General features: G+C 38.5%; 2 protein-coding genes across 3 annotated transcripts in view; both read left to right on the top strand.

Moving 5' to 3' along the window:
• LOC125239826 overlaps window positions 1-12,697 on the top strand; it is a 29,404-nt gene extending 16,707 nt beyond the window's left edge. Inside the window, exons 2-5 of one of the 2 annotated variants that reach the window (XM_048147540.1) lie at window positions 3,940-4,029; window positions 6,936-7,018; window positions 11,347-11,474; window positions 12,387-12,697. In XM_048147540.1, coding sequence (XP_048003497.1) covers window positions 3,940-4,029; window positions 6,936-7,018; window positions 11,347-11,474; window positions 12,387-12,532 — 447 coding nt within the window. In that variant the 3' untranslated portion in view covers window positions 12,533-12,697. The remainder of the gene's footprint in view (window positions 1-3,939; window positions 4,030-6,935; window positions 7,019-11,346; window positions 11,475-12,386) is intronic. The other variant, XM_048147541.1, reaches the window with a different exon arrangement.
• A 506-nt stretch (window positions 12,698-13,203) lies between these two features.
• Window positions 13,204-25,865, top strand: LOC125240074. The gene is made up of 4 exons (XM_048147919.1): window positions 13,204-13,795; window positions 14,376-14,540; window positions 18,761-18,798; window positions 25,599-25,865. Exons 1-4 carry the CDS (start codon window positions 13,639-13,641, stop codon window positions 25,863-25,865), a joined length of 627 nt encoding a protein of 208 aa, XP_048003876.1. The 5' UTR covers window positions 13,204-13,638.
• The last annotated feature ends 882 nt before the right edge of the window (window positions 25,866-26,747 follow it).

Consider the following 26,747-nt stretch of genomic DNA (forward strand, 5'->3'; position numbering starts at 1 on the left):
TTCCGATACGCGTGGCGACACCTAAGTGAAACGAGTTGTATTTGTGCTTTAATTTACCACATCACCGCAAAGCGTCAGAAACTAGGAGATACACAAGAATGAGTAGCGTATTCGATGCACAGACTAAGCTCAGGGGGACCGATTTTATTTTATTTTTTTATTTTTTTCACGCGACGTTGCGCAAGCGCTGCGCCGCGACGCTCCGCAGAGTGCGCGACAGTCGCCACAGTCTCTTAGCTGTAGTGGCAGGTAGATGGGATAGTGCACTTGTTAGGCACTGGACCTCCCAACATCTTAGTTTAAGTACTAACATAGTAATTTAAGTATTTCTGTAACTAACATACTATGGACTGTATTGTCTGAAATAAGTAAATGATTTTTATTTTTTATTTTTATTTATTTGAATTTCGAACGAACGAATTAGCCATTCGGAAGTCTGTGGAAAACGACATAATGCTATTTTTTTTAAAAGACGGCTAGTGATTTTAAATCTAGTGGCAATGACCACTCGTTTTTGATTCTGTTAGAATTTCAATCGCTAGCAGCGTAGCAGCGGAGATATTATTGAACGAAATTCACGAAATCGAATGGTCAACATTCAAAAATCGGTCCCCAGAAGTCAATAAAATATGCTGATATATTTTTTCGTCCTAGCCAAGAGTCTACGTGGCCTAGCCAAGAACACAACCGTTCATAGAAAACACCAAACTGAACCGCAAATAGAATTGGGTTGGGCTTTTTTTATCATTTTTATCATGAGTTCCTAAGTCCTAAGCACAGAACTTAATTTAGATAGAAGAAACAAATTCATATATTGGTATGGGCCGAGCGTGTCAAATTTTGTACTGAAGTTGATTCTTGCCTGTAATTTTAAATATGTCTCAGGCTCTTGATTGTTCATAATTTTTGTGTTGTTGCAATTGAATATCACGTAACGAGGCATTTTTTATGTTTTGGTTGACTTCAACTTACAAAAATTGACGCCCGAAAGCTGCAAGATGCGAGTAAAGACGGACAACTCAGTGGATTTCACTGAGTTCATTTGACACGCTAAGTGGACACGTTTGCTTGATCTATGGTATATATGACATCTGTGGTCCTAAGGCAAGAGCGGGTCAAGCAGTCAAGCTCCGTACTCAAGGGGTCACGTGGTAAACTTCAATAGGGATGACGACTACATAAAAAAAATGGAATTCTGTTTAGTCCGTCAGTTAGATCGTCCAAAAATACTAAACATGTATTTTTCTAATTAATGAAAAATACAAGATATAGAGCATCAAAGTTCCGGAGTGGGGGCTTGTGACGTCACTTCTAAGTAAAATTTGTACCTAGGCGTGAAGTCACGCGAAACTTCAACGCACTGTACCGTCGTCATTTCTCGTTTACGAGAAAAACCGGCCAAGAGCGTGTCGGGCCACGCTCAGTGTAGGGTTCCGTAGTTTTACATATTTTTCTCAAAAACTATTGAACCTATCAAGTTCAAAACAATTACCTAGAAAGTCTTTATAAAGTTCTACTTTTGTAATTTTTTTCTAATTTTTTTAACTTATGGTTCAAAAGTTAGAGGGGGGGACGCACTTTATTTTCCTTTAGGAGCGATTATTTCCTAAAATATTAATATTATCAAAAAACGATCTTAGTAAACCCTTATTCATTTTTAAATACCTATCCAACAATATATCACACGTTGGGGTTGGAATGAAAAAAAATATCAGCCCTCACTTTACATATAGGGGGGGTACCCAAATCAAACATTTTTTTTCATTTTTTATTTTTGCACTTTGTTGGCGTGATTGATATACATATTGGTACCAAATTTCAGCTTTCTAGTGCTAACGGTTACTGAGATTATCCGCGGACGGACGGACGGACGGACGGACAGACAGACATGGCGAAACTATAAGGGTTCCTAGTTGACTACGGAACCCTAAAAAAGAAAAAATACTTGTCTAAAATTCTTTGATGATCTAACTGACTGACTAATTAGGTTTTTGCTTGCCTATTGGCCATAATAAGCCCCAGATTCATGACACCCCCCGCTAGATTCGCGTGTTACCTATGTAACTCTCCTAGCTCCTGACTCTATCATGGATCAGCTCGATGGTCATTTTCCATATTTAAAACTCTAAAAGAGGTCAAGTTCATATTGAAAATGTTTCCAAACAACTTTCCAGTATCCAAATCCAAACATATCAGCTCGTATCTTAATCCACTCGATAATTTCGCGATCTGGCATCTCGCCAGAAACATTATTAATATTTATGCGTTCGTCTACCGAATTCAACGTGTAGTTTTTAGCGGATTACAGATTGCAATGATTCAGCGAAGTAAAATTGAGATTTTGAGGTTATTCATTCAATCTAGGGGGTCGGGGTCATTCCAAATTCCAATAAATAAGCTAGTTTCCTACTATCTATCTATCTGAAAGTTGAATTTTCAGGTTTGTAAGAGATTTTCACAATTTCAAACCTAATGCGGAGGCTGAAGATGTTGATTTAAAAAGCTAAAAATTTGCACAAAGGCCTCATAGAGTAAGTGCGATTTCACATTATCCGATCCGATATCGGATGTCGGACCGATATCCTATAATATATTACATGCGCCATCGGATCGGATACTGTGAAAACGCGCTAAGGGTCATTGATTGATAACTATTAGGTTTTCTAATTCCAGAAAAGTGTTTTTTCGCTCCACCCTAATACCTACCTGTATTCATTTATATAGTGAAAATTCAATTTTAACATTTTTTTGATGACCCGAAGCACCTCATAGACATTGTTTACCCAAAGAAATCTAAAGATGTTTGTATTTTGAATGAAATTTACTCTCTAAATTTATTTTGTGTAGCATATTCTATTTCTAGATTTTGTTTTGTACACATAAACTAGTGGTTCCTGTGGTTCGTGACTTTTGTTTTCAAATAAAATTACGGCATTACGATAATGACTACTAAGACTGAATCAGCAAATTCCGTCCTTACATAATCCATACTAATATTATAAATGGGAAAGTGTGTTTGTCTGTTTGTTTGTCCGTCTTTCACGGCAAGACGGAGCGACGAATGGACGTGATTTTTAAGGTGGAGATAGTAGAAGGGATGGAGAGTGACATAGGCTACTTTTTGTCTATTTCTAACGCGAGCGAAGCCGCGGGCAAAAGCTAGTCATTCTAGCTAGGTTCATGGGGTTGGGAACAAGCTGTTCACCAAAATCGCGAAGCCCTCGAGGTAACTGGTGACCAAAGAGCTGGCGACTTTCTCGCACACCGTATCAGCATTGTGAATATTGCGATACAGCGAATAAATGTCGTTCTTCTTTTTTTTAGATTTACATCAAAATTGTTTTTTTATTAAAAAAAAATATAAAAAATAGTTTATTTACGTTCAATTTGAACTCTTTTTAACGATACCCCACTTGGCCTAGTAACTTGAAATTTATAGTTTGCCCCCGTTTCATTTTGACCAATTTCTACAATTAAAATTCATAAATTAAAAAATATATAATTACTTTTATACCTGTAGAGGTTTACAATGTCCACAACTATTCCAAATTTCAAGTTGATAGCATTAGTATTTCTCGAGATATTTAGCAATGCGACAGACGGACAGACAGATACGGACAGAGTCGCACCATAAGGGTTCCTGTTGTACCTTTTTGGTACGGAACCCTAAAAAGGCGCGAAACGCGAGTGTGGAGGGCGCTTATCACTTATCCATACTTAAAATTATAAATGGGAAAGTGTGTGTGTGTCTGTTTGTTTGTCCGTCTTTCACGGCAAAATGGAGCGACCAATTGACGTGATTTTTTAAGTGAAGATAGTTGAAGGGATGGAGAGTGACATAGGCTACTTTTTGTCTCTTTCTAACGCGAGCGAAGCCGCGGGCAAAAGCTAGTATCATTATATTGCTTGGGGCATTAACAATTTGTTATTTTTTTTCAGATCAACACAGGAGCCCCTCTTATGTTTGCTGATGAGTTGAAACAGACGCTGGAGAAGTACCTCTTCGGAATGTGTCCTAGCGGCTACAAGGTATGTTTATAAAAGTTTTATTTTTTTATTTACATGAACATATTTACATAATTATATAAGAAACTAAGACTAAACTAGCTAGCTAAAGCTAGCTAATGTCTAAAATAGGCCCTTGATTAGACAGATTGTATAGATTGTATAGATTATATTTATAGTCTTTATTGGTAGGTCATAACGAGCTAAGTAGCAAATAGTACATTACGACACAAGTGCGTAAAAAAGGAAGTTCGAAACGAGTGGCGATAAATTAAAACACGACCGAAGGGAGTGTTTTAAATCGACACGAGAATTCGTAACTCGTGTCGATTTAAAACAATCCCTTCGCTCGTGTTTTAATTTATCGCCTCTCGTTTCGAACTTCCTTTTTTTCGCACTACACTAGTATCGTAATGTACTATTGTTATACAAGGGGGCAAAGTTGTATTTTAACGCCGAGTGTGGAATTGAAAAACGAGCAAGTGAAATGATTCTGTAGTTGAACCACGAGCGAAGCGAGTGGTTCGGGAATAGAATCCTGAACTTTCGAGTTTTTTAACACACGAGAAGTAAAATACATTTGCACCCGAGTGTAACACAAAACTTTTCCCCTCACTATAGCGAGGAAACTACAACGCAAAAAATGCGTTTATCACTGCTTCCAGTAGTTCCACAGGTGGTAAATCATCTTTATTACTAGATTCACCTACTTTTATTAATTTTAAAGCAGTTAATTTGACTTTATTCCAGGTCAAATTACTTTACCCACTAGTGGATAAAGTGCGTTTTTACCCGCTGGTATTAAAGGACAAAACACGTGTTTCCGAGCTAGTGAGGGGAAAATAATATTAAGATACAAGTGCGAAAAAGATGAAATTCAGAACGAGTGGCGATACATTACGAATTTTCTCTTCGCACATGCATCGTATGACGTTTTCGTAATTTAAAACAGTCCTTTCGGTCGTGTCTATTTTATCGCCACCGGTTTCGAACTTCCTCTTTTCCGCACTTGTATCGTAATGTACTTTACTATGCTAGAGGCCTTTCCCACATTTCTATTTCTATGAAAACATTAATTCTAAAATAGCTTTAATGTCGTGTTCAACGGTCTGCGGTAATTCTAGAGTGTTTTCAAAGCATTTATATAGCATTGTAATGGCTTTGTCGAATTTAGTTGCATAATAACAGCTATTTGAGGCCGCTGTACACATGGGGCCAACGGTTGGGCCAACCCTTTGCCAAGCGTGTAGAGAGCTACTTGGCCGTATGTTGGCAGTGGGCGCCAGCGCTGGCCGGCCAACCGACTAGTGTCGGTTTTTTGTTTTGGTTCACCAATGTGTAAACAGCGACTCTTATCTTGGCCAAGGGGCTGCTCCAAGATTTGGCCCAAACGTTGGCCCCATGTACAAAGCGGCTTTTTTTTTTGTGGGATAGGAGGCAAACGAGCAGACAGGTCGACCGATGATCACCGCCGCCCATGGACACCCGAAACACCAGAGGTGTTGGAGGTGCGTTGCCGGCCTTTAAGTTGGGTGTACGCTCTTTTCTTGAAGAAGGGGTAAAGTTGTTGTTTAACCGCACGTGCCAATATTGATACCCGAGCAAGCGAAAGATTACAATTCGAGTAGTGGAACCTTGCGCGTTGCGAGGGTTTCAAGGCACGAAGGTTAAACAACAACTGACAACCGAGTGAAACACAAAATGTTTCACCACACCAACACGAACAAAATACTGTCTATAAAACATCAAACTAAATCAAATTCATCATTTATTCAATACTAGCTTTTGCTTGCGGCTTTCGCGGCCCGTGTGCGCGGGCCCTAAAACATCGAGTTAAAATGTGTATGAAATTACTTTGCACTCTTGTGGATAAAATGCAATTTTGCTATCTGTTTTCGAATAAGAGAGCGCGCACAAGGGCAACTGTTGCCAGCGACTTTTTTGTCGCGACCGTGGCCCAGTATGAAGCTAGGAACATACTACGCGGACGTCCGTCGTAAAACGACCGCGACCGCGACCTATCAGTGTGCACGGAACAAAACATCCAGAGAGCCAGATTTCGATCGGACGTCCGTGCGCTCAAGGCCACGTCCGCGTCCGTCGACCGATAGTTTGCACGGTTATGTGTATTTCCATTGTCCAGATTCCCGTCCGCGGTCGATTTACGACGGACGTCCGCGTAGTGTGTTCCTAGCTTGAGGCGCACACGAGGCGACGCAACTTTTCATACAAATACGAAAGTCGCCGAGCAACTGTTGCCTCCGTGTGCGCGGGCCCTAACACTGACCACACGTGCGATCCTTCCGTTTATGGGCTCTACAGACTTTGCGCTGTAACTTTAGTCACCCTTTGGCTAAGGCTCCCCACAGACAGTCTTAAAAATTCATAATCTTAAAAAAAATTGTATGCAATTGACACTGACAGATCTGTCAGTGTCTTGTCAGTGTCAGATTGAACTGTCAGATTGCATACAAGTTTTTTTTAAGATTATGAATTTTTAAGACTGTCTGTGGGGAGCCTAAACTCCCCACAGACAGTCTTAAAAATTCATAATCTTAAAAAAAAATTGTATGCAATTGACACTGACAGATCTGTCAGTGTCTTGTCAGTGTCAGATTGAACTGTCAGATTGCATACAAGTTTTTTTTAAGATTATGAATTTTTAAGACTGTCTGTGGGGAGCCTAAGTTCAGATGAACGCGCGGCGACGCCCCGTTTTGCTCAACAGGCGGTTCAAGATTGTATCAAAATCAATGGCGTTGTGTAGGTACTTCACCGCGCGTTGTCGCACGTGATCGGTCATGTAAACAACACCATGATTTTGTTACAATCTTGAACCGCGCGGCGAGAAAACCGCTCGTTGATCTCAACTTCGCCTATCTCTTCTTTCTTCTGTTCTTCAGTAGAGCTAATAACTGTGTGTAATATAGTATCTTTCGCAGATGCCGAAGCCAAAGAACTCCACCAGCGTCGACTGCGACCTTGACCCGGAGCAACAGGATCTCGCTGGAAGGTATATTATCACTTCTCTTCTTCGTCGAAACCTCATGACTGAGGGTCGTGACCACCATAAGTCGCTGTACGTTGCAGTGCTCTCCACTCGGGCCGATTTTTAGGGTTCCGTAGTCAACTAGGAACCCTTATAGTTTCGCCATGTCTGTCTGTCCGTCCGTCCGTCCGTCCGTCCGCGGATAATCTCAGTAACCGTTAGCACTAGAAAGCTGAAATTTGGTACCAATATGTATATCAATCACGCCAACAAAGTGCAAAAATAAAAAAATGGAAAAATAGTTTAAAAATGTTTTATTAGGGTACCCCCCCTACATGTAAAGTGGGGGCTGACATTTTTTTTCATTCCAACCCCAACGTGTGAAATATTGTTGGATAGGTATTTAATAATGAATAAGGGTTTACTAAGATCATTTTTTGATAATATTAATATTTTCGGAAATAATCGCTCCTAAAGGAAAAAAAAGTGCGTCCCCCCCCTCTAACTTTTGAACCATATGTTTAAAATATATGAAAAAAAATCACAAAAGTAGAGCTTTATAAGGACTTTCTAGGAAAATTGTTTTGAACTTGATAGGTTCAGTAGTTTTTGAGAAAAATACGGAAAACTACGGAACCCTACACTGAGCGTGGCCCGACACGCTCTTGGCCGGTTTTTTGTTTTGCTAAAGGATCCCTGGAGCCCACAGCGTGTGACCTTCATGATTGTCATGAAGGTCACACGCTGTGGGCTCCAGCTGAACCAGCGCGTGGGTAATCCGGCTCTTTTACGATGGTCCTCCACTGGTCCGACGATCAACGCCTTCTCAAGGCTGTCAGGATCTCGTCTGGCCAAATAAGTCTATAATTCTCTCCCGGCAGATCCTTCTTGGTTTGACGACCGGTCTGGCCTAGCGCGTAGTGACTGCCATAAGCCGCGGTCCCGGGTTCGAATCCCGGTAAGGGCATTTATTTGTGTGATGAGCACAGATATTTGTTAATGAGCCATTAATGTTTTCTATGGTACATAATATATAAGTATTTGTATATTGTATATTATGGTTGTCTGGGTACCTATAACACAAGCCTTCTTGAGCTTACTGTGGGACTTCGTCAATCTGTATAAGAAGTTTTCTTATTTTAGTTAATTATTTATTTATTTTATTTGAAAGGGATCATCCATAAATTACGTCACACGTTAAGGGGGAGGGAGGGGGTCGGCGAAGTGTGACAATGTGTGACATGGGGGTGGGAGGGGTCGTAAAGTTCGTGACGTCACATTTCAAAATCTATCATAATCTAAGGGTAAAAATCTCATAAGCATATATACAAAATTACAAATAGGTACAGGAAGTTCGTCAACCGGATGAAAAGCCGAAAGTAGGCGATAGTCTAGGCCATTTAGAACATTCTTTAGCTATAAATGTCTTGGACTTTGGTTCGTCGTTTTTTAGGGTTCCGTAGTCAACTAGGAACCCTTATAGTTTCGCCATGTCTGTCTGTCCGTCCGTCCGTCCGTCCGTCCGTCCGTCCGTCCGTCCGTCCGTCCGTCCGTCCGCGGATAATCTCAGTAACCGTTAGCACTAGAAATCTGAAATTTGGTACCAATATGTATATCAATCACGCCAACAAAGTGCAAAAATAAAAAATGGAAAAAAATGTTTTATTAGGGTACCCCCCCTACATGTAAAGTGGGGGCTGATATTTTTTTTCATTCCAACCCCAACGTGTGATATATTGTTGGATAGGTATTTAAAAATTAATAAGGGTTTACTAAGATCGTTTTTTGATAATATTAATATTCTCGGAAATAATCGCTCCTAAAAGAAAATAAAGTGCGTCCCCCCCCTCTAACTTTTGAACCATATGTTTAAAAAATATGAAAAAAATCACAAAAGTAGAACTTTATAAAGACTTTCTAGGAAAATTGTTTTGAACTTGATAGGTTCAGTACTTTTTGAGAAAAATACGGAAAACTACGGAACCCTACACTGAGCGTGGCCCGACACGCTCTTGGCCGGTTTTTTTTTAACTTTTCGGTGAAAACTCCAAAATTTCAGACTAAATCGATAAGCGTACTTTTGTTACTTTATTAAGTTGTTTTGGTTTTATTTCGTATTGTAAAATGTCTATCGTATACGTATACCATAAAATAAATTTGAAATATATGTGTCTAAAGAAAAACAAATTACAGTGATTTAAAAATTAAATAACATAAAAAATGACTGGAGTGATTACTTGGGTCGATAAATAAACTAAAATTTATCTAAGCTACCATATAGCTAAAAAATGGTCTAAATGGACTAGACTATCACCTATTTTCGGCTTCGCATCTTGTTATAAAAGATACCAATGGTTTTGCAGGGGTTTCAAAGCACGTAGGTTATATAAATTTGTCACACAAACACACACACTAACAGGTGGAAAATATTAACTGCAAAACATCAAACAATTTAGCTTGATTAATTTTTTTAACATTTAGGAGTCAAAATCATCATTTAAACGTTTATTCTACTAGCCATACCCGTGGACATCAAGTTAAAATGACTATGAAATTACTTTGCACTCTTGTAGATAAAATGAAACTTTGTCATTCGTTTTTTGAAGTATCAAGAGAGCCTTTACCTGTTGGAAATAAGTTTGATTTTTAATAGCTGTTTTTATTTAATAATTGCTACGTGTAAATATGTGACGTCACACTAGGGAGGGGGGAGTCTAACAAATGTGACCAGCTGTGACAAGGGGGGAGGGAGGGGTCAAAAATCATGATTTTTAGTGTGACGTAATTTATGGATGATCCCAAATCGGTGTTCAACTTTATAGCGTTTCAAAAAAGAGTAGAAATTAAAAAGTGGCAACATCGTAGTGTCGTCCCGTTTTCGCACATATCGATTTGAAAGGGATGACACTAGAATGTTGCCACTTCTTAATTTCTACTCTTTTTGGTCAGACTGTAATAAGAGCGCCATCGTCTATGTAAAACAAGCGCTTTGCATGTGGCAACAATTGAATCATTTTTATATGAGAATTAAAAATAGTACATTACGATACTAGTGCGAAAAAAAGGAAGTTTGAAACGAGTGGCGATAAATTAAAACACGACCGAAGGGAGTGTTTTAAATCGACACGAGTCCTTTTCGCACGTGTATCGTACGACGTTTTTCAGTACAGATGAGCCTCCAAATTAAGTTTCGACCCGGCATATAATGAACCACTTCTCGCACTAGTGCGTAAAAAAACAACATCCGTACTGAAAAATCCTTTTCTATTCTTTTTTGCCGTTATATGTGTACTTACCCCACGGTCCCGCGCCCCCGTTATGAAGTAGCTCGCTGCACCCCGCGCTGGGGAGCGCGCCCCACAGTTTGAAAAACGCTTCTCTATGGTTTAATAGTTATTTGTTTTACAAGGGGGCAAAGTTGTTGTTTAACCGCACGTGCCAATATTGATACCCGAGCAAGCGAAAGATTCCAATATTGAACCGCGAGCGTAGCGAGTGGTTCAAAAAGTGGAATCTTGAGCGTTGCGAGGGTTTCAAGGCACGAAGGTTAAACAAACTTTGCCACCGAGTGAAACACAAATTTTTTCACCACACCAACACGTACAAAATACTGACTTTAAAACATCAAACTAAATCAAATCTATCAATCTAATTAATATTTATGATTCAAAATCATCATTTACACGTAAATTATACCTACCAGCCAGCTCAAGACATCAAGTTAAAATTTGCATGAAATTACTTTGCACTCTTGTGGATAAAATGCAATTTTGCTATCTGTTTTCGAATAGCAAAATAAGCCTTTACCAGTTGGTGTGGTGAAAAATGTTTTCCCCTCACTAGCTCGGAAACACGTGTTTTGTCCTTTAATACCAGCGGGTAAAAACGCATTTTATCCACTAGTGGGTAAAGTAATTTGACCTTGAATAAAGTCAAATTAACTGCTTTAAAATGGATAAAAGTTGGTGGATCTAGTAATAAAGATGATTTACCACCTGTGGAACTACTGGAAGCAGTGATATCTAAACGCAGTTTTTTGCGTTTTAGTTTCCTCGCTATAGTGAAAGGAAAAGTTTTGTGTTACACTCGGGTGCAAATGTATTTTACTTCTCGTGTGTTAAAAAACTCGCAAGTTCAGGATTCTATTCTCGAACCACTCGCGTCGCTCGTGGTTCAGCTATAGAATCCTTTCACTTGCTCGTTTTTCAATTCCACACTCGGCGTTAAAATACAACTTTGCCCCCTTGCATAACAAATAACTATTAAATCGATGTTCAACTTTACCTGACCGATCCTTCATTCTAGTAAACTTGACCACATTGAATGAATGAACGATTTATTTGTTCCAACAGATTAGCGGCCCTCGCGCTCCGAGCGCACTCGGCCGGGCGCGGCGACTGCTCGCGGCTAAGCGTGGCGCTCGCGAACACGTTCGGCGAACTTGCTCGCACCGCCGCCAGCAGGCACGCGCTCAACCAAGGTATGTATACATTTAGCATATTCGAGCATTTCTTTTTTTTTACCATTTTTTTATTTTAATTTTTTTAGGGAATTTTGGGTCGATTGTACTCAGAATCACGAGGGCTTTCAATCTCACTGGGAGACAAAGTGTCCCAGAATTTCCATACATTTTTGTTACTTTCCTTTTTTGTTACCCCACACAACATGTACGGAAATTGGTAACAAAACAAGAAAAAATCGTATGGGACAATTATATTTTACTACTAGGATTGAAAAAACTAGTGATTCTGAGTAGTAACCGCATAATTTTTTCAAAAATATCACATTTCATAAAAGTGGCGAAGAAAAAAGAAATGCTCATTCACACATGAAAAAAAAGTTTTTACTATAACAGGCCCGGATCTATGGGGGTAGGGAAGCTAGCCCCTTGCCCCGGGCGCCAAGTCCAAGCAGGGCGCCAAATTCAAACTTCGTAAGTCCAAGGGACGCCACATTTAACATTTTTTTTAATTTTTGTCCCATCTCGAAAAAAGTCTAGATCCGGTACAAAGGAAGAGACTCATCCCATTAATAAATGCCTTTATTAGCAGGCTTTAGTAGCAGGCCAGACCGGTCGTCAATATACGTGTTTGACAGTTCCCAACTCCAATCTACAAGTTATTAACGAAGTTACAAATAAATATATTTTAAAAATTTATAATAAAATACCACAAACAATAAAATCAATAGCAAAACCCAAACTTTTTTAAACCGCTTTAAATAGATATTTGTTACATAAAAGCTATTATTCAATGAAAGAATTTTTTGATGATGCCTCCTGGAAAAATAATTAAAATCACCATAATGTTACAAAATTTTACCTGCTACATTTTTATGTAATGTGTTACTGCAATAAAGATATTTAATTTGATTTGAATCTTTTTGCTCACAGCAGCGACAAGCGAAGCGAACAAGAAGCGCAAGCTATCGAAGAGCCAAAAAGCCAAGATTCAAGCGAAGCAGCGGACCGCACTGGCTGTCAAGAAGAAGGCCGCTGCCTTAGCCGCCGCCGCCGCTGCTAAAAACATTTCTGCGTAGACTCTAGCTTTTAAATAAAATTGGTAGTTATTTTACTAATTAATATGTCTTGAAGTCCACCTAAAGTATTAAAGAGCGTTAACGGCCTGGCCAATTAACTTTATTAGCAGAAAAAGGCTCGAATATGAATATTTATTTTGTATGAGTGATTGTTCGCGCCATTTTCCAATGAGAAAAATATTTTATTATTTTCTAGAAACACGGCAGTTTTGCTAGGTAGCAGATAGTAATTGACAAAGTATTAAATTATGTTTTATAATCAGTCAAACAAGTTTGTCAGTAGAAAAGTCACGAAATCATTTTTGGATGGGATCCTTCCTAAATTTTTTAATTTGCCGCTTTATTTTTTACTGACGGAAATGGCTTGACAGACTGTAGTATTAGATCATAAGTACTATTGTATAACTTATTAAATTGTTGTAAATGTATTATACCTAAGCTACTAACATAATATGTATTAAGTTATTCGTAAAGACGAAATAATTTAAGCCAATTATTGTGTATAAATTGTATGAAATTGTTAACAAATTAAACATTATACACAAATTTCGGTGTTTATATTTTGTATCTTTTTATAACCCCACGTAGATATGGTTTTTTTTAGTGACACTATTTGCTTAACTGTCTATATTTGCCGCCCTTACTGCTATTGTTGCTGCACCATAGTATAGTAGTTTATGAGTAGTTTTTTATTATAATTCAAAACTGGTCACACCTGCGCTCAACTTCCGCTGTCATTTTGGCTTAAAAGTCTCGCCACCATGCCATAAAATCCAAAAAAAAAAGCTGTCACTGCTGTCAATGTCACTGTCACACAATGTTGGGCGAAGATCATGATTATGACGCCAAGTTAATTTTTCATTTTGTTGTATAATTTAGCGTTCCCTTGCTGTTTTATAATCATTTACACGACTGCAACGATCTTATGATTTAATAATATAGCTCTGATCAGTCGGATATGCGTAAAATCTGTAACATACATGTATCTGAGTCGTTAGTTCACTTAACAATGCTACCGAAATAAATGTGTTCCTGGCCTATTTAGTGTAAAATATTACAAGGTATTAGCACAATAAAGTCGGCTAGATAGATATTATTTAAGAAATATGAGTGAAATCGTAGAAATTTACGTAAAAGAGCAGCGCCAAGTCGAAGACAGTTTACAAGATGTGAACGACACAGAAGCTAGTAATACTGGTAGATATGAAGATGCGGAAAAAGAAGAGATCATAGTGGAGCCTGAAGTCTCGGGGTTGCTGGCAGGTGAGACTGACCACACTAACTTAGCAGAAATTTGGCATTTAAGAGGGTTAATTTTTAGAGTTCTGTTTATAACACGTTCAACAACAAGAACCCGCCTGGTAAGCACTTGTGTACAGATGTGCACAATGTTTAAAATTAGGAAGCAAACAAAGTTCCCAGTGTATATGTTTAATAATAATAAATAATATAAATAATAAATATTATAGGACATTGTTACACAGATTGACTAAGTCCCACGGTAAGCTCAAGAAGGCTTGTGTTGCAGGTACTCAGACAACGATATATATAATATATAAATACTTATATACATAGAAAACATCCATGACTCAGGAACAAATATCTGTGCTCATCACACAAAATAAATGCCCTTACTGGGATTCGAACCCGGGACCGCGGCGTAGCAGGCAGGGTCACTACCGACTGCGCCAGACCGGTCGTCAAAGCAAAGAATTCTTGAATTTTTTATGCACACAGAATAACTTGCTCTTTCTATTCTAATATGAGAAAATTAAGGGTCCCATTTTTGGATAAAAAAAATCCGTAGACATGTTTTTGCCAAAGTCTTATTTTCCTTTATCAGTCACACATGAGGAAGACGATCCTATCTGGGAGGAAAGAAGCTCACAATACGCTTGGGACGCAAGAAACACCACATATGTCCAGCGAGACAGTGGAACGCAGCCTGAACTGTCACCGACATTTTTCAGTCCAGAGCAGATGGAAGCAGCCGCGGCTATTGCAAGCAGTAAGTAAATCAGTTTACCATATTGAATGACAATGTTTTATGTAATAACACTAATAACACAAACATCTACTAAAGCACATTCCATAACGCTTAAATGCATGAATTTTTCTTTTAACGAGATATTAATATATGTGATAGAGAATGGTTTTCTGACTCTGGGAAAAATAATAAAAAAAATATTTCAGATTGATTTCGAGATTAGGCCAAATCTTATTAATCATAAATCATTATTTTATTTAAAAAAATTACTGCTATTAAAAAGGTACACTATTTGTGAAACCCCTATGATAAAATGTTTAATGCTCAACAACTGGTCTGGCCTAGCGCGTAGTGACCCTGCCTGCTATGCCGCAGTCCCGGGTTCGAATCCCGGTAAGGGCATTTATTTGTGTGATAACACAGATATTTGTTCCCGAGTCATGGATGTTTTCTATGTATATAAGTACAATATTTGTATATTATAAATATTGTTGTCTGAGTGCCTGCAACACAAGCCATCTTGAGCTTAGTCAATCTGTGTAAGAATGTCCTATAATATTTATTTATATTTATATTGAAATATAAACTAATTACGAACTTTGAAAAAAACAGCCTAAATCACATACTAAAAATCGCCATCAAACATCCTGTTTTTTCACACTTTACCGCCATTTCATCTTAATCCTTAAATAAAAATCATTATATTATTTAACTGTTTATTAAACAATAAATGTGATTTTGGATAGCTACATATTGAGCCATGGGCCATCAAATAATGATGCATATATAACATCACCTTGCATTTATGGGTTAAAACTCATAATAACTACAACACCAATCAATACTATACCATAAAAAAACCGGACAAGTGTGAGGTGTCTATAGGTGATGTGAAAAGCAGTATGTGTCACATGGCAGCAAAAATATTTCCACCTTGGGCGTTAACACTAGAATCCCTCGCTAACTCTCAATACTATATTGTAGAGTTATTTTTTTATGATGTAATGAAATATATTTTTTAATACAGTTGCTCAAAAAGTGCCCGTTTTTTGGCTGTTTAGCGTGCGAGAAGTTGTATTTTACGAACTAGTGCGTAAAAAGTATATACGTTCCATTTTACGACTACTTACCGAGCTGTTTTCATATTAGTCTAGTTTACTAAGACAGGATAAAACTATAAACATACTATTAAGTGATTAATATTTAAAACGTTAATATTTCATATGTAATTGTTTACTTTTAGTCATACTAAACATAATTTATAAAATGGTTTATACTTTGAAAAATCGGTCATAATGAGTCGTGTAAACAGAACATGATTGGAACGAAACGCGTCTTCTACTGTCAAATTAGAGGCGTCTACCATGTTTTAACTTAATGCACGTTCAAAAAACCTCAATATGTTACGCAATTTGTCGTAATTATTTTACGTTATTTGCAATACGTCGGGGCATAAATGGATCGATTAAATTAAAATGTAGTTGTACATTAAACAATCGTCCCAAATCGTAAATGTTTATGTTTTTATGGCACCCAATGAAATAAATTATGTTAGATGAATAGCAAATTCGAAAATATGCACGCAAGTTTAAAAGCTTCAAAAATACGCCTTTGAATTGTCAAATAATCCGTCAATGTCCATGGGAAAATTGATAGTTCGGATTGTTTTATTTCGTTGTAAGTAAGTAAGTAGTGTTTTTTCGCAACTGTATTAAAAAACGTCGTTCGTCACACGTGCGAGAATGTCATTCTTCACTCGTCCCGAGATTTGCCACTCGCGTGCCGCTCGTGGCAAAGTGTCTCGGGACTCGTGAAGTAATGACATACTTCTCGCACTTATAACGAAATGTACTATTTCAGTACAGATGGTGTTTTTTTTACGCACTAGTGCGAGAAGTGGTTCATTATATGTCAGGTCGAAACTTCGGAGGTCCATCTGTACTGAAAAACGTCGTACGATACGCGTGCGGAAAGGAATTTCCCTCCCTTCGGTCGTGTTTTAATTTATCGCCACTCGTTTCGAACTTTCTCTTTTTCGCACTTGTATCGAAATGTACTATTTATGTACAGATGTTGTTTTTTTTACGCACTAGTGCGAGAAGTGGTTCATCAGGCCAGGTCGAAACTTTGGAGGGCTATCTGTACTGAAAAACGTCGTACGATACGCGTGCGGAAAGGAATTTCGGAACTCGTCTTTTTTGCGCACTTGTATCGTAATGTACTATTCTTCTATTTCAGGTATACTACAAACCCAAGGAAAACTAGTACAGCAAAGACATAGAAAACAACAAGAACAACACAAGTGCGAAATTTGCCAAAAAGTATTCAGCAGAATCAACAATCTAAGGAACCATCAGCAAACGCACAAGAAACAGTATTGCCACATTTGCCACAAAGACTTACTCACAAGAAAGAAACTTACAAACCATATCAGAAGATTTCACTCTGAAGAACCATGCACCTGCAATATCTGTAATAAAGAGTTCAAAGAATCCTACGAATTGAAAAGACATATGCGGATACATACAGGTGAACGACCATATCTCTGTGATATGTGCGAAAAATCCTTCTCCAACGCTGGCGCTTTGAAGGAGCATAGACAAACGCACAGTGACGAAAAACGTTTCACTTGCGACTTATGTCAAAAACAGTTTAAACAGAAGTATAGTTTAAAAACACATTTGCTAGCACATACTCAAAAGCCTTACGCCTGCAATATGTGTAATAAGGAGTTCTTCCGGCCTTCAGACCTGACGGAACATATGCTATCTCATAGTGCAATGAAACCATACGCTTGTAATAAGTGTAAAACGCAGTTTTCTAGAAAAGACACGTTTTACAGACACGCGAAGCGGAAGTTTTGTATGAATATATCTGATGAGAAAGCTTTCCTTGTACGCAATGAGGATTGCAGTTGGAGTTGAACATGTTTAGAATAAAAAACGAATTAAATCTAGCTTGCGTGTAAATGGGCCCTTTTAGAGTTTATTTTTCTCTTTTTTTGTTTTGTACTGTGTTTATTCGGTTTCATGCTTTAATTGAATTATACGTTTACCTTCAAATAGCGTGTCTGTTGTTTTATTTTCATACAATAGGCACCTAGGTACAATACTTCATTTGAATTTTCAAACGAAATAAAAACAGAAATTTTGACAAGTTCCCGCTGATCTTAAATTACCGTACCGGATCCATTTTACTCTTACTTAAAAATCCTTCACTTCAGCTTTTGTAATTTCTAAGGGGGTTGACATAAATTTATCAATATTATTACTATACATAGACGGTAAAGCAAATCTTGTCTCAAAAAAATTCCGATTAAGAACGAAAAATTCCGTAAGAGCGATAGACAGCGCGAAATTCCCAATTTTCTATGCGACGATGAACCTTCGCCCCTATATCTTATACCTTTAAACGAGAAATTCTCGTATATTTATTTTCCCCTCACTAGCTCGGAAACACGTGTTTTGTCCACCAGCGGGTAATAACGCATTTTATCCACTAGTGGGTAAAGTAATTTGACCTTGAATAAAGTCAAATTAACTGCTTTAAAATTGATAAAAGTAGGTGAATCTAGTAATAAAGATGATTTACCACCTGTGGAACTACTGGAAGCAGTGATAAACGCATTTTTTGCGTTGTAGTTTCCTCGCTATAGTGAGGGGAAAAGTTTTGTGTTACACTCGGGTGCAAATGTATTTTACTTCTCGTGTGTTAAAAAACTTGCAAGTTCAGGATTCTATTCTCAAACCACTCGCTTCGCTCGTGGTTCAACTATAGAATCCTTTCACTTGCTCGTTTTTCAATTCCACACTCGGCGTTAAAATACAACTTTGCCCTAATGTATAACAAATAACTAAATTAATTAATTCTTTTAGTGGTTGTACATTTTTGAATTCGTCACTCATCGTTAATTCGCTTCTACTCATTTCCTCAAAGGTTGACTGGAAGAGATCCCATTAAGGGATAAGTCCGCCTACATTGTATATTACTGACTCTGTAACTGTGTCTCTTTTGTTTCCTTTATGTACAATAAAGCTTATACATACATACATACATAACTATTTCAGTACAGATGGTGTTTTTTTACGCACTAGTGCGAGAAGTGGTTCATTATTTGCCAGGTCGAAACTTTGGAGGGCTATCTGTACTGAAAAACGTCGTACGATACGCGTTCGAAAAGGAAATTCGGAACTCGTCTTTTTTACGCACTTGTATCGTAATGTACTATTCTTCTATTTCAGGTATACTAAAACAAACTCAAGGAGAACTAGAACCTTTTGTAATTTCTAAGGGGGTTGACATAAATTTATCAATATTATTACTATACATAGACGGTAAAGCAAATCTTGTCTCAAAAAAATTCCGATTATAAACGAAAAATTCCGTAAGAGCGATAGACAGCGCGAAATTCCAATTTTCTATGCGACGATGAACCTTCGCCCCTATATCTTATACCTTTAAACGAGAAATTCTCGTATATTTATTTTCCCCTCACTAGCTCGGAAACACGTGTTTTGTCCTTTAATACCAGCGGGTAAAAACGCATTTTATCCAATAGTGGGCTGTGGGTAAAGTAATTTGACCTTGAATAAAGTCAAACGAACTGCTTTAAAATTGATAAAAGTAGATGAATCTAGAGGTAGTAATAAAGATGATTTACCACCTGTGGAACTACTGGAAGCAGTGATAAACGCATTTTTTTTGCGTTGTAGTTTCCTAGCTATAGTGAGGGGTAAAGTTTTGTGTTACACTCGGGTGCAAATGTATTTTTCTCAAACATGCAATGAAATATTGTCTTTACGTTCCTTAAAATGGGCTGGGAAGTATCGCTTTTTGGGCGCAACAACTCGAGAGGACTGTAAAGGGATTTCATATTAATTTTTAGGCCTAGGCCTGCAAAGTAACTTTTTTTTTTAATTTCGACAATATTTTTTATTTCGTTGTATGTTTGAGAAAAGCACTATACATGCCTCGGCGTGAAAACGGATTCCCGGCCTCGTATCCCTAACCTATATATACCCACTTGGCCGGAAATCCTCATTTAACCGGCCTCTGATGTAATGTACTATTACTTCTCGTGTGTTAAAAACTCGCAAGTTCAGGATTCTATTCTCGAACCACTCGCTTCGCTCGTGAGTCAACTATAGAATCCTTTCACGTGCTCGTTTTTCAATTCTACACTCTGCGTTAAAATACAACTTTGCCCCCTTGTATAACAAATAACTCCCTACAGGCTCGGAAACCTTTTTATGCTTTAAAACTAGTGGGTAAAATCGCATGTTATCTATCCACTACCTCGAAAATGAAACCGCATGAATGACCCAATAAGTACCAATCCGAAGTAAAACCTAGGATTTAGCGAACCAACGGCGGTTAAAGCCCTAAGGGACCGTAATTATTACATTTCGGTTTTTTCCGATTGGCATCACAGATTTTTTTAATGGTTTTTGGTGGATACTTAAGGAGTAAATACAAATACATAATACCTACAGTGAAGTTCTATTTTTATGACGTGATAACGGATTGTCGATTAACTTTAACTTCCGTTAAATCTACCGAAATGTATCGCTTTAACGATTAACGAAGTTAACTTTTGACGTGATAACTTTCATTTATTATTTTTGAGTGTTTGTAATTTAAAAACATGAAAGATTGCATTAAAATAATCATCTTTTATAGAATTAAGTTGTTTGAAAAACCTACTTATTTAGGAGTTAGAGCAGTACGAAGTTGCGAATTTTCCCATAGTATTTACTAAGGCGCCAGAGACTTAGAAAATTTACGATGATTTTTTTTGCCAATATTTATAACCTATGTTAATATTGATAAATCATATAGAACACGTTTAAATAAGGATGTTTTGTTATATAAACTTTTTCTTTTCCATTAATATTTACTGAGATATTAGGGTTCTAAGATTAGTAAATGGCACTAGCACTTTAATAAAATTAACGCGTGTCTCGCAAACGGTCTAGGATACAAAATGACGACTTTTATATCTTCAAACGGCCGAAGGCCAAACTGCACAGAATAGGAGCCCCGCGTAAGCGTAAGCGGGGCTCCGTCGATATCGCTTTTTGTCTCTGGCGCCTTAGTAATGCTACGGGAAAATTTTGCAACTTTGCACCACTCTAACTCCTAAATTAGTAGGTTTTTAAAAAAACTTTAATTTATAAAATATGCTTATTTTAATGCATTCTTTCAAATAAGAACAAAAAAACGTGAAAAAAGTCCCAGAATCGGGCCCCTTTTGCTATACTACCGCCACTGTAATGTTTGACGTTATCACGTTAAAGTACCGTCCGTAAACCGACTTTACAGACAACCAATTTTTTTTAAGTAACGGATTAACGATTATCGAAGTTAACTATTTGATTAACGGTGCCCAGCTATGTGAAGCCTTACTAATTGCCAATTTGATTGTCCGGTCTAGGTGGACCTTAAAACTACGATCTAAGGCCGGCAACAGACAGTCTGAAAAAAGATTTGTATACAAACTCTGTCAGTGTCCGTTTGAACTGTCAGTTTGCATTTAAATCTTTTTTAAGATTATGAATTTTTCAGACTGTCTGTGGCATGCCTAATATAATATTTTATGCAACTGGTGGTTAAAAGAGGTAAAAAAAGGTGAGTGGCCTGGGTAACAATTTGAGGCGAAGCCGAAAATTGTTAATTAAGACGCCACGAGCATTTTTTGACTCAGTTAAACACCGTTGCATATGTGGGGATACACACAATATACTTTAAGGAATCAGGGGTAGATTTTAGAACGAAAACAAGGATAAACAACAAATCACATCTTTACTTTATTCATTTTTAAAACATGAAAGGACACGAAAGGAACAAATCGCATACAATTAGCTCGCATAAATACCTAACGACACAAAATCGAAAAATGGCACAGTAAGTACAAAATAGCTCACGCAAACACGACGGCGGCCGAAGGCAAAATGTGTCGAGCAACGGTTTTCAACGGTTTTTATGAACTATGATAGTCGCGGTAGCAGGGATAGGCTTGGTGTTGCCAACACGGCTTCTCCTGACTAGAGGTCGTCCACGACCTCCTGGGTTTCATCGACGGAGCCTGCGGTGCTCGCAGGAGATGGCTGAGGGACTGGTACTAGGCCCATGCCGGGCTCGCAAGGGCTAGTGGTGCCGTCCGATGAGCGACGCTGGAGCGCGGCTGGTTCTGAGCAGCTCGTACCGGCTTCAGGTGCGAGGTCTATCAGAGCTTCATCTGGGCAGTCATCGGTCTCATCAGCGGTGGTATCCCTGAATGCAATATGTATGCTGATTCGGGCACTCCGACGAACGGATAGGCTCGACGAACGAGCAAGACCAGCGACGAACGCAGGGTGTGTAGGCGACGAACGCCTTACGTGATATCGGGCAATCCGACGAACGGATAGGCTCGACGAACGAGCAAGACCAGCGACGAACGCATGGTGTCTAGGCGACGAACGCCTTACGTGATATCGGGCAATCCGACGAACGGATAGGCTCGACGAACGAGCAAGACCAGCGACGAACGCATGGTGTTTAGGCGACGAACGCCTTACGTGATATCGGGCAATCCGACGAACGGATAGGCTCGACGAACGAGCAAGACCAGCGACGAACGCATGGTGTTTAGGCGACGAACGCCTTACATGATAAACTGCAATGCTTACCACTGAAAAATGCAGCGCATGTCTCGGGGCACCACTCGCCACACCAAGGCACCATGTATTGTGATGCAGCTTGCGTCTTCTACCCTCGGCTGCCACTGAGTAGTGTCAACCCGTAGCGTCCGCTGGGCAAGATGTCCACCATCTTGTATGGCCCGCGCATGCCAGAATCCAGTTTTCCTGTAGACTTATTGGCTCCGATGTGCTCGTGTTCATCGTGAAACACACAAGGTTCGGCCGATGACCCTTGGGGATGTAGCACAGCAGTCTTGTTCTTCACCTGTCGCAGTGTAGCAGCAGGCCCCAATTTCATATAGGTGACAGGTGCGACAATTGTCACAAAATATTACATATGTAGAATTATTGGTTTCACCACGCTGACAGGTGCGACAATTGTAGAATACGATTGTCACGACTAACCATAGGGATAAATGTATCAAATTATGAATAGTAGTTGACTCAAATGGCAATAAGTAAATTTATTTAATGGATATTTTTATGTTTATTGGCTGACTATAAATATAAATGCCTTTGTTAACTTCGATAAAACTTATTTAAAACTATTCATTACCTAAATCCTCTCCCACCATTATATAATTTTCTTCGGTAACATTATTTATGTGTATCATGTAGGCATTGGTTATGTGTTAGTATTTTGTTTCAAAAACAATATTGCAGTGTGGATATAATAAGAAAGATGACTATCTTAAAATTGATTTCCGACCACAAATTCGTGTTATTTGATAAATTTGATAACAAACTAATATCCGCAATGAAAATTAATACTTAAATATAAAGGAATACGTTGGATTGAAACGGGTGTATGGCAAAGAAATAGAAATATCTAAGATATATACCTAACTTGGCACTATACTAAGTATTTAATAAGTTTGAATTATTAAGATATATAAAATTTATTTCTTATAAACGTGAATAAAAGAAGAAGAAGTAAAAACATTGACCATTAGGTACTACAATAAAAATATACAAATAACAGATTAAAAAAATTTAAACTATTCTAAACTAATAGTTAAAATGCTTAACTAAACTAAAAATATTTGAATTTGGATTTCGGTGTACCTAAATACGAAGGTAACTCGTTCATTTAAAAACGCTCAAATTAATTTGAGGGTATTTGTATATAAATAATATTGATGATAGCTATTTAGGTACATAGGTATGTAGTATTTTTTATGATACATAAGTTTAAAAACACAATTTAGTATAATAATATGTATTAACGCAGAGAAATCTCAAAAATATACCTAAGTACTAATAATGTTACGAAGGGGCCAATAGCGTTTACTAACAGCAACACTCTTAACTAATCATCGGTAGGCTTTATGCCCTTGTAATAAGGTACTAACATTGCTGCCGATGGTACAATGATAAAAATAAATTGAGATATCCGTAGTTTGCTACAAATTTAATTTCATATTTACGTAGCATTATTGAAACTTATATCGACGGCGAAGTAACAGGAACTCCTAACTAAGTACGAAAACCTAAGTATATAGGTAGGAATTACTGTCACTATCACTAATAGTGTAACTATACCACTCGCATGGGCAGCCATTTTGAACAACGCGTATGTCAACCACAAATTACTACAATTGTCACACAATTCGACACATCTTAATCCTCCTGTCGAGATTCACCGACAATTCTACAAATATGTCGCCTAGAAATAATAATTATTGTTTCACAACATAATTGTAATACATAAAATTGTAGCAAAATGCCTGTCATGTTTGTAAGCAATTCTATAGAAAATATTTTATAAAATTGTAATTTGTCACCTGTCATCGACAATTGTCGCTCGACATATGTCACTGACAATTGTAGCCTTTTTGAAATAGGGGCCTGGAATTTTCAGCATCTGCAGATCGGGCCACCTCTTGCCGCGCCTTGTCTTGCTGGGGTCCCTAGATGAAGTTTGCACCCTTCTTGATTGCTAAGCGATGCAAGAAACCTTAGTTGAATAACCCCACATATACCTAAGGAAATATCCAGCAGGGCCAAGAAATTACGTACTTGCTTTACGTTTGGCGGTGGAGAAGTTTTGGCAACATCTTCTACCTTACAATGGCTCGGCTTCACCTGACCCTGACTTACCAACCTATCCAAACATTCAACCTCTGTGAATAGAGGAAAGAGCGCTTTCGAGGATTGGTAGGAAAACCCGCCTGAGTAAAAGCAAGGCATAGATCAAATAAACAAGTTTGAAGAGGTGTCACGTCATCGGTCATTAATTTTATCAATCAACAGTAATCAACAGTTTGACCATTCGGGTTCACAGATTAAACATTGTTTTTGATTTGTCTTAACATACATTCGCGATTATGAATATCCGACCCGACCCGACTCGACACGACCGATACCGACTATCACTGGAGTGCTCATGTAACAAGAAGGCATGATTGCCAAATCAGCTTCTAAAGTGATTTCAGGATACACAAGTTGAAGTTCTATTGACTTCGTGATTCGGAACGTGCTTTCGCGAAACAGTCACTTTCAATATGTCCGGGTTTTTTACAGAAGGTACAACTTATATTTTTATTTTTATTCGCTTGAGCATCTGGTTTTGAAGCAGGGGCCGTACTTGAGGGCTGGTTAGGCGTTTTAGTGCAGTTACGACTTAAGTGTCCCCTTAAATTACAATTATAGCATTGAGGCTCATTGCGATTCTGGGAAAATCGTTTGCCGTTTGTAGCAGAGGAATTCTGAGAACGGTTATTTTGGTTGCGACTAGACTTAACGTAAATTGACAAGAATGACACTAATTTGTCAGCAGTTAAAGACGCATTTGCCGCCGTAGCACGCAATTGAGGATTGTCAATTCCACGGATAACAATATTCGTCCTTAACTCATCACTCAGGCCCTGCACCACCTTCAATCGTAATAGCGTACGGCGCGCGTATTCGGAGTAAGTCGAATAAGAATCTGAAGTAGTTTTCATGGCATCGAATAAAATATTCGCGAAATCTAACTTAGTTGGGCACAAAGGTACGAATTCCGTTTTGAAATTGGACCACGTGCGGTCGTTCGTTACCCATTCCGTTAGCCACACCTTAGCATCCCCTTTCAGGCACCCAGCAACGCGAGACAAACATTCATAATCGCTCCAGTCGTTTGCTTCCCGAGCGCGTTCTACTTCTTCGCACCAAGAATTAATATTATGAATACTGGGGTCGAAATTAGAGACAAAATATTTATGCGACCTCACGGGCTGTACGGATTTAATTGCTTCTACGAGAGCCTGAGCGAGTTGAGATGCTCCGATCGTACTCGAATCAAGTGTAGTATCGCGATCCGCATTAATCTGTGGTACATTAGCATTATCGGGCGCAGACGGCAGAGGTGTGAACGATCGCCTTGTATTAGAACCAACCCCAGACGGTGGGTTAACAGCTGCGCGAGAATTTGACTTTCTTGAAACGCGTTCCCGATAACGTATCTGAGGTGATTTACTTTCGGATCGTCCGCGCCTACGTGCACGATGACTGCTTCCAGCGTGAGAATGAGAACTACTCTGTGAACGTCTCACAGGCCTATAGCGATCGCATGGAGACCTGCTACGCGAATACCGACAAGACGGCGACGTCCTACTATGTTGCACACTTCGCGACCGGTAACGTGATCGAACACGCGAGTAATCACGACGGTAACGCGATCTAGAACACCTAGTACGCGGATTATCGCGCTCCCGCGAGCCAGATTGCAAACGGTGCCGCGAACGAACGCGTGAGCCATTTCGCGAACTACTACGAGATCGACTACGCGACATCCTATAACTCGTTCGATGCCGCAGGATAAAAACCTTAATCACTTAAATACACGAACCATAAGACAATTACTAGTCAGTAAAATGCGTCTACTCATCCATTAACACGTACACTTTGGACCAATTACCGAACGTCTAAACTAAGATTGATAAAGATTTACCGAAATTAAACACGAACTTACCAGAATAATCAATACGCGGTACCTACCTAACGTGAAACTACTAGACTTTAAAGATTACCCTCAAGTAACCGGAATTCTATTGAAGCGCCAAGTAGTATGTAAATGAAACACGAAATTAACTAACACACTAGTCAAATGCAGATTTGTTCCTTTTAATGTGGGCTGAAACGTTCTTTATCCGACTTCTGATTTAAGGAATCAGGGGTAGATTTTAGAACGAAAACAAGGATAAACAACAAATCACATCTTTACTTTATTCATTTTTAAAACATGAAAGGACACGAAAGGAACAAATCGCATACAATTAGCTCGCATAAATACCTAACGACACAAAATCGAAAAATGGCACAGTAAGTACAAAATAGCTCACGCAAACACGACGGCGGCCGAAGGCAAAATGTGTCGAGCAACGGTTTTCAACGGTTTTTATGAACTATGATAGTCGCGGTAGCAGGGATAGGCTTGGTGTTGCCAACAATACATATACACAGATTGACACGTGTAGTGCAGTCCTTGAAACAGTACTGTTCTGACAAGAACAGTGATGTTAGTTATCGATTGTGAAACATTGAAGTTTGCTCTGATAAGAACAGT

Source organism: Leguminivora glycinivorella, chromosome 26 (assembly GCF_023078275.1).
Source record: "Leguminivora glycinivorella isolate SPB_JAAS2020 chromosome 26, LegGlyc_1.1, whole genome shotgun sequence".
In the NCBI taxonomy this organism is placed as follows: Eukaryota; Metazoa; Arthropoda; class Insecta; order Lepidoptera; family Tortricidae; genus Leguminivora; species Leguminivora glycinivorella.

Coding starts and splice junctions, on each gene's coding strand:
- LOC125240074 (XM_048147919.1), top strand. CDS start 13,639: ATGAGTGAAATCGTAGAAATTTACGTAAAAGAGCAGCGCCAAGTCGAA. Junction 13,796..14,375: donor AGTCTCGGGGTTGCTGGCAG/GTGAGACTGACC, acceptor TTCCTTTATCAG/TCACACATGAGGAAGACGAT. Junction 14,541..18,760: donor AGCCGCGGCTATTGCAAGCA/GTAAGTAAATCA, acceptor CTTCTATTTCAG/GTATACTAAAACAAACTCAA.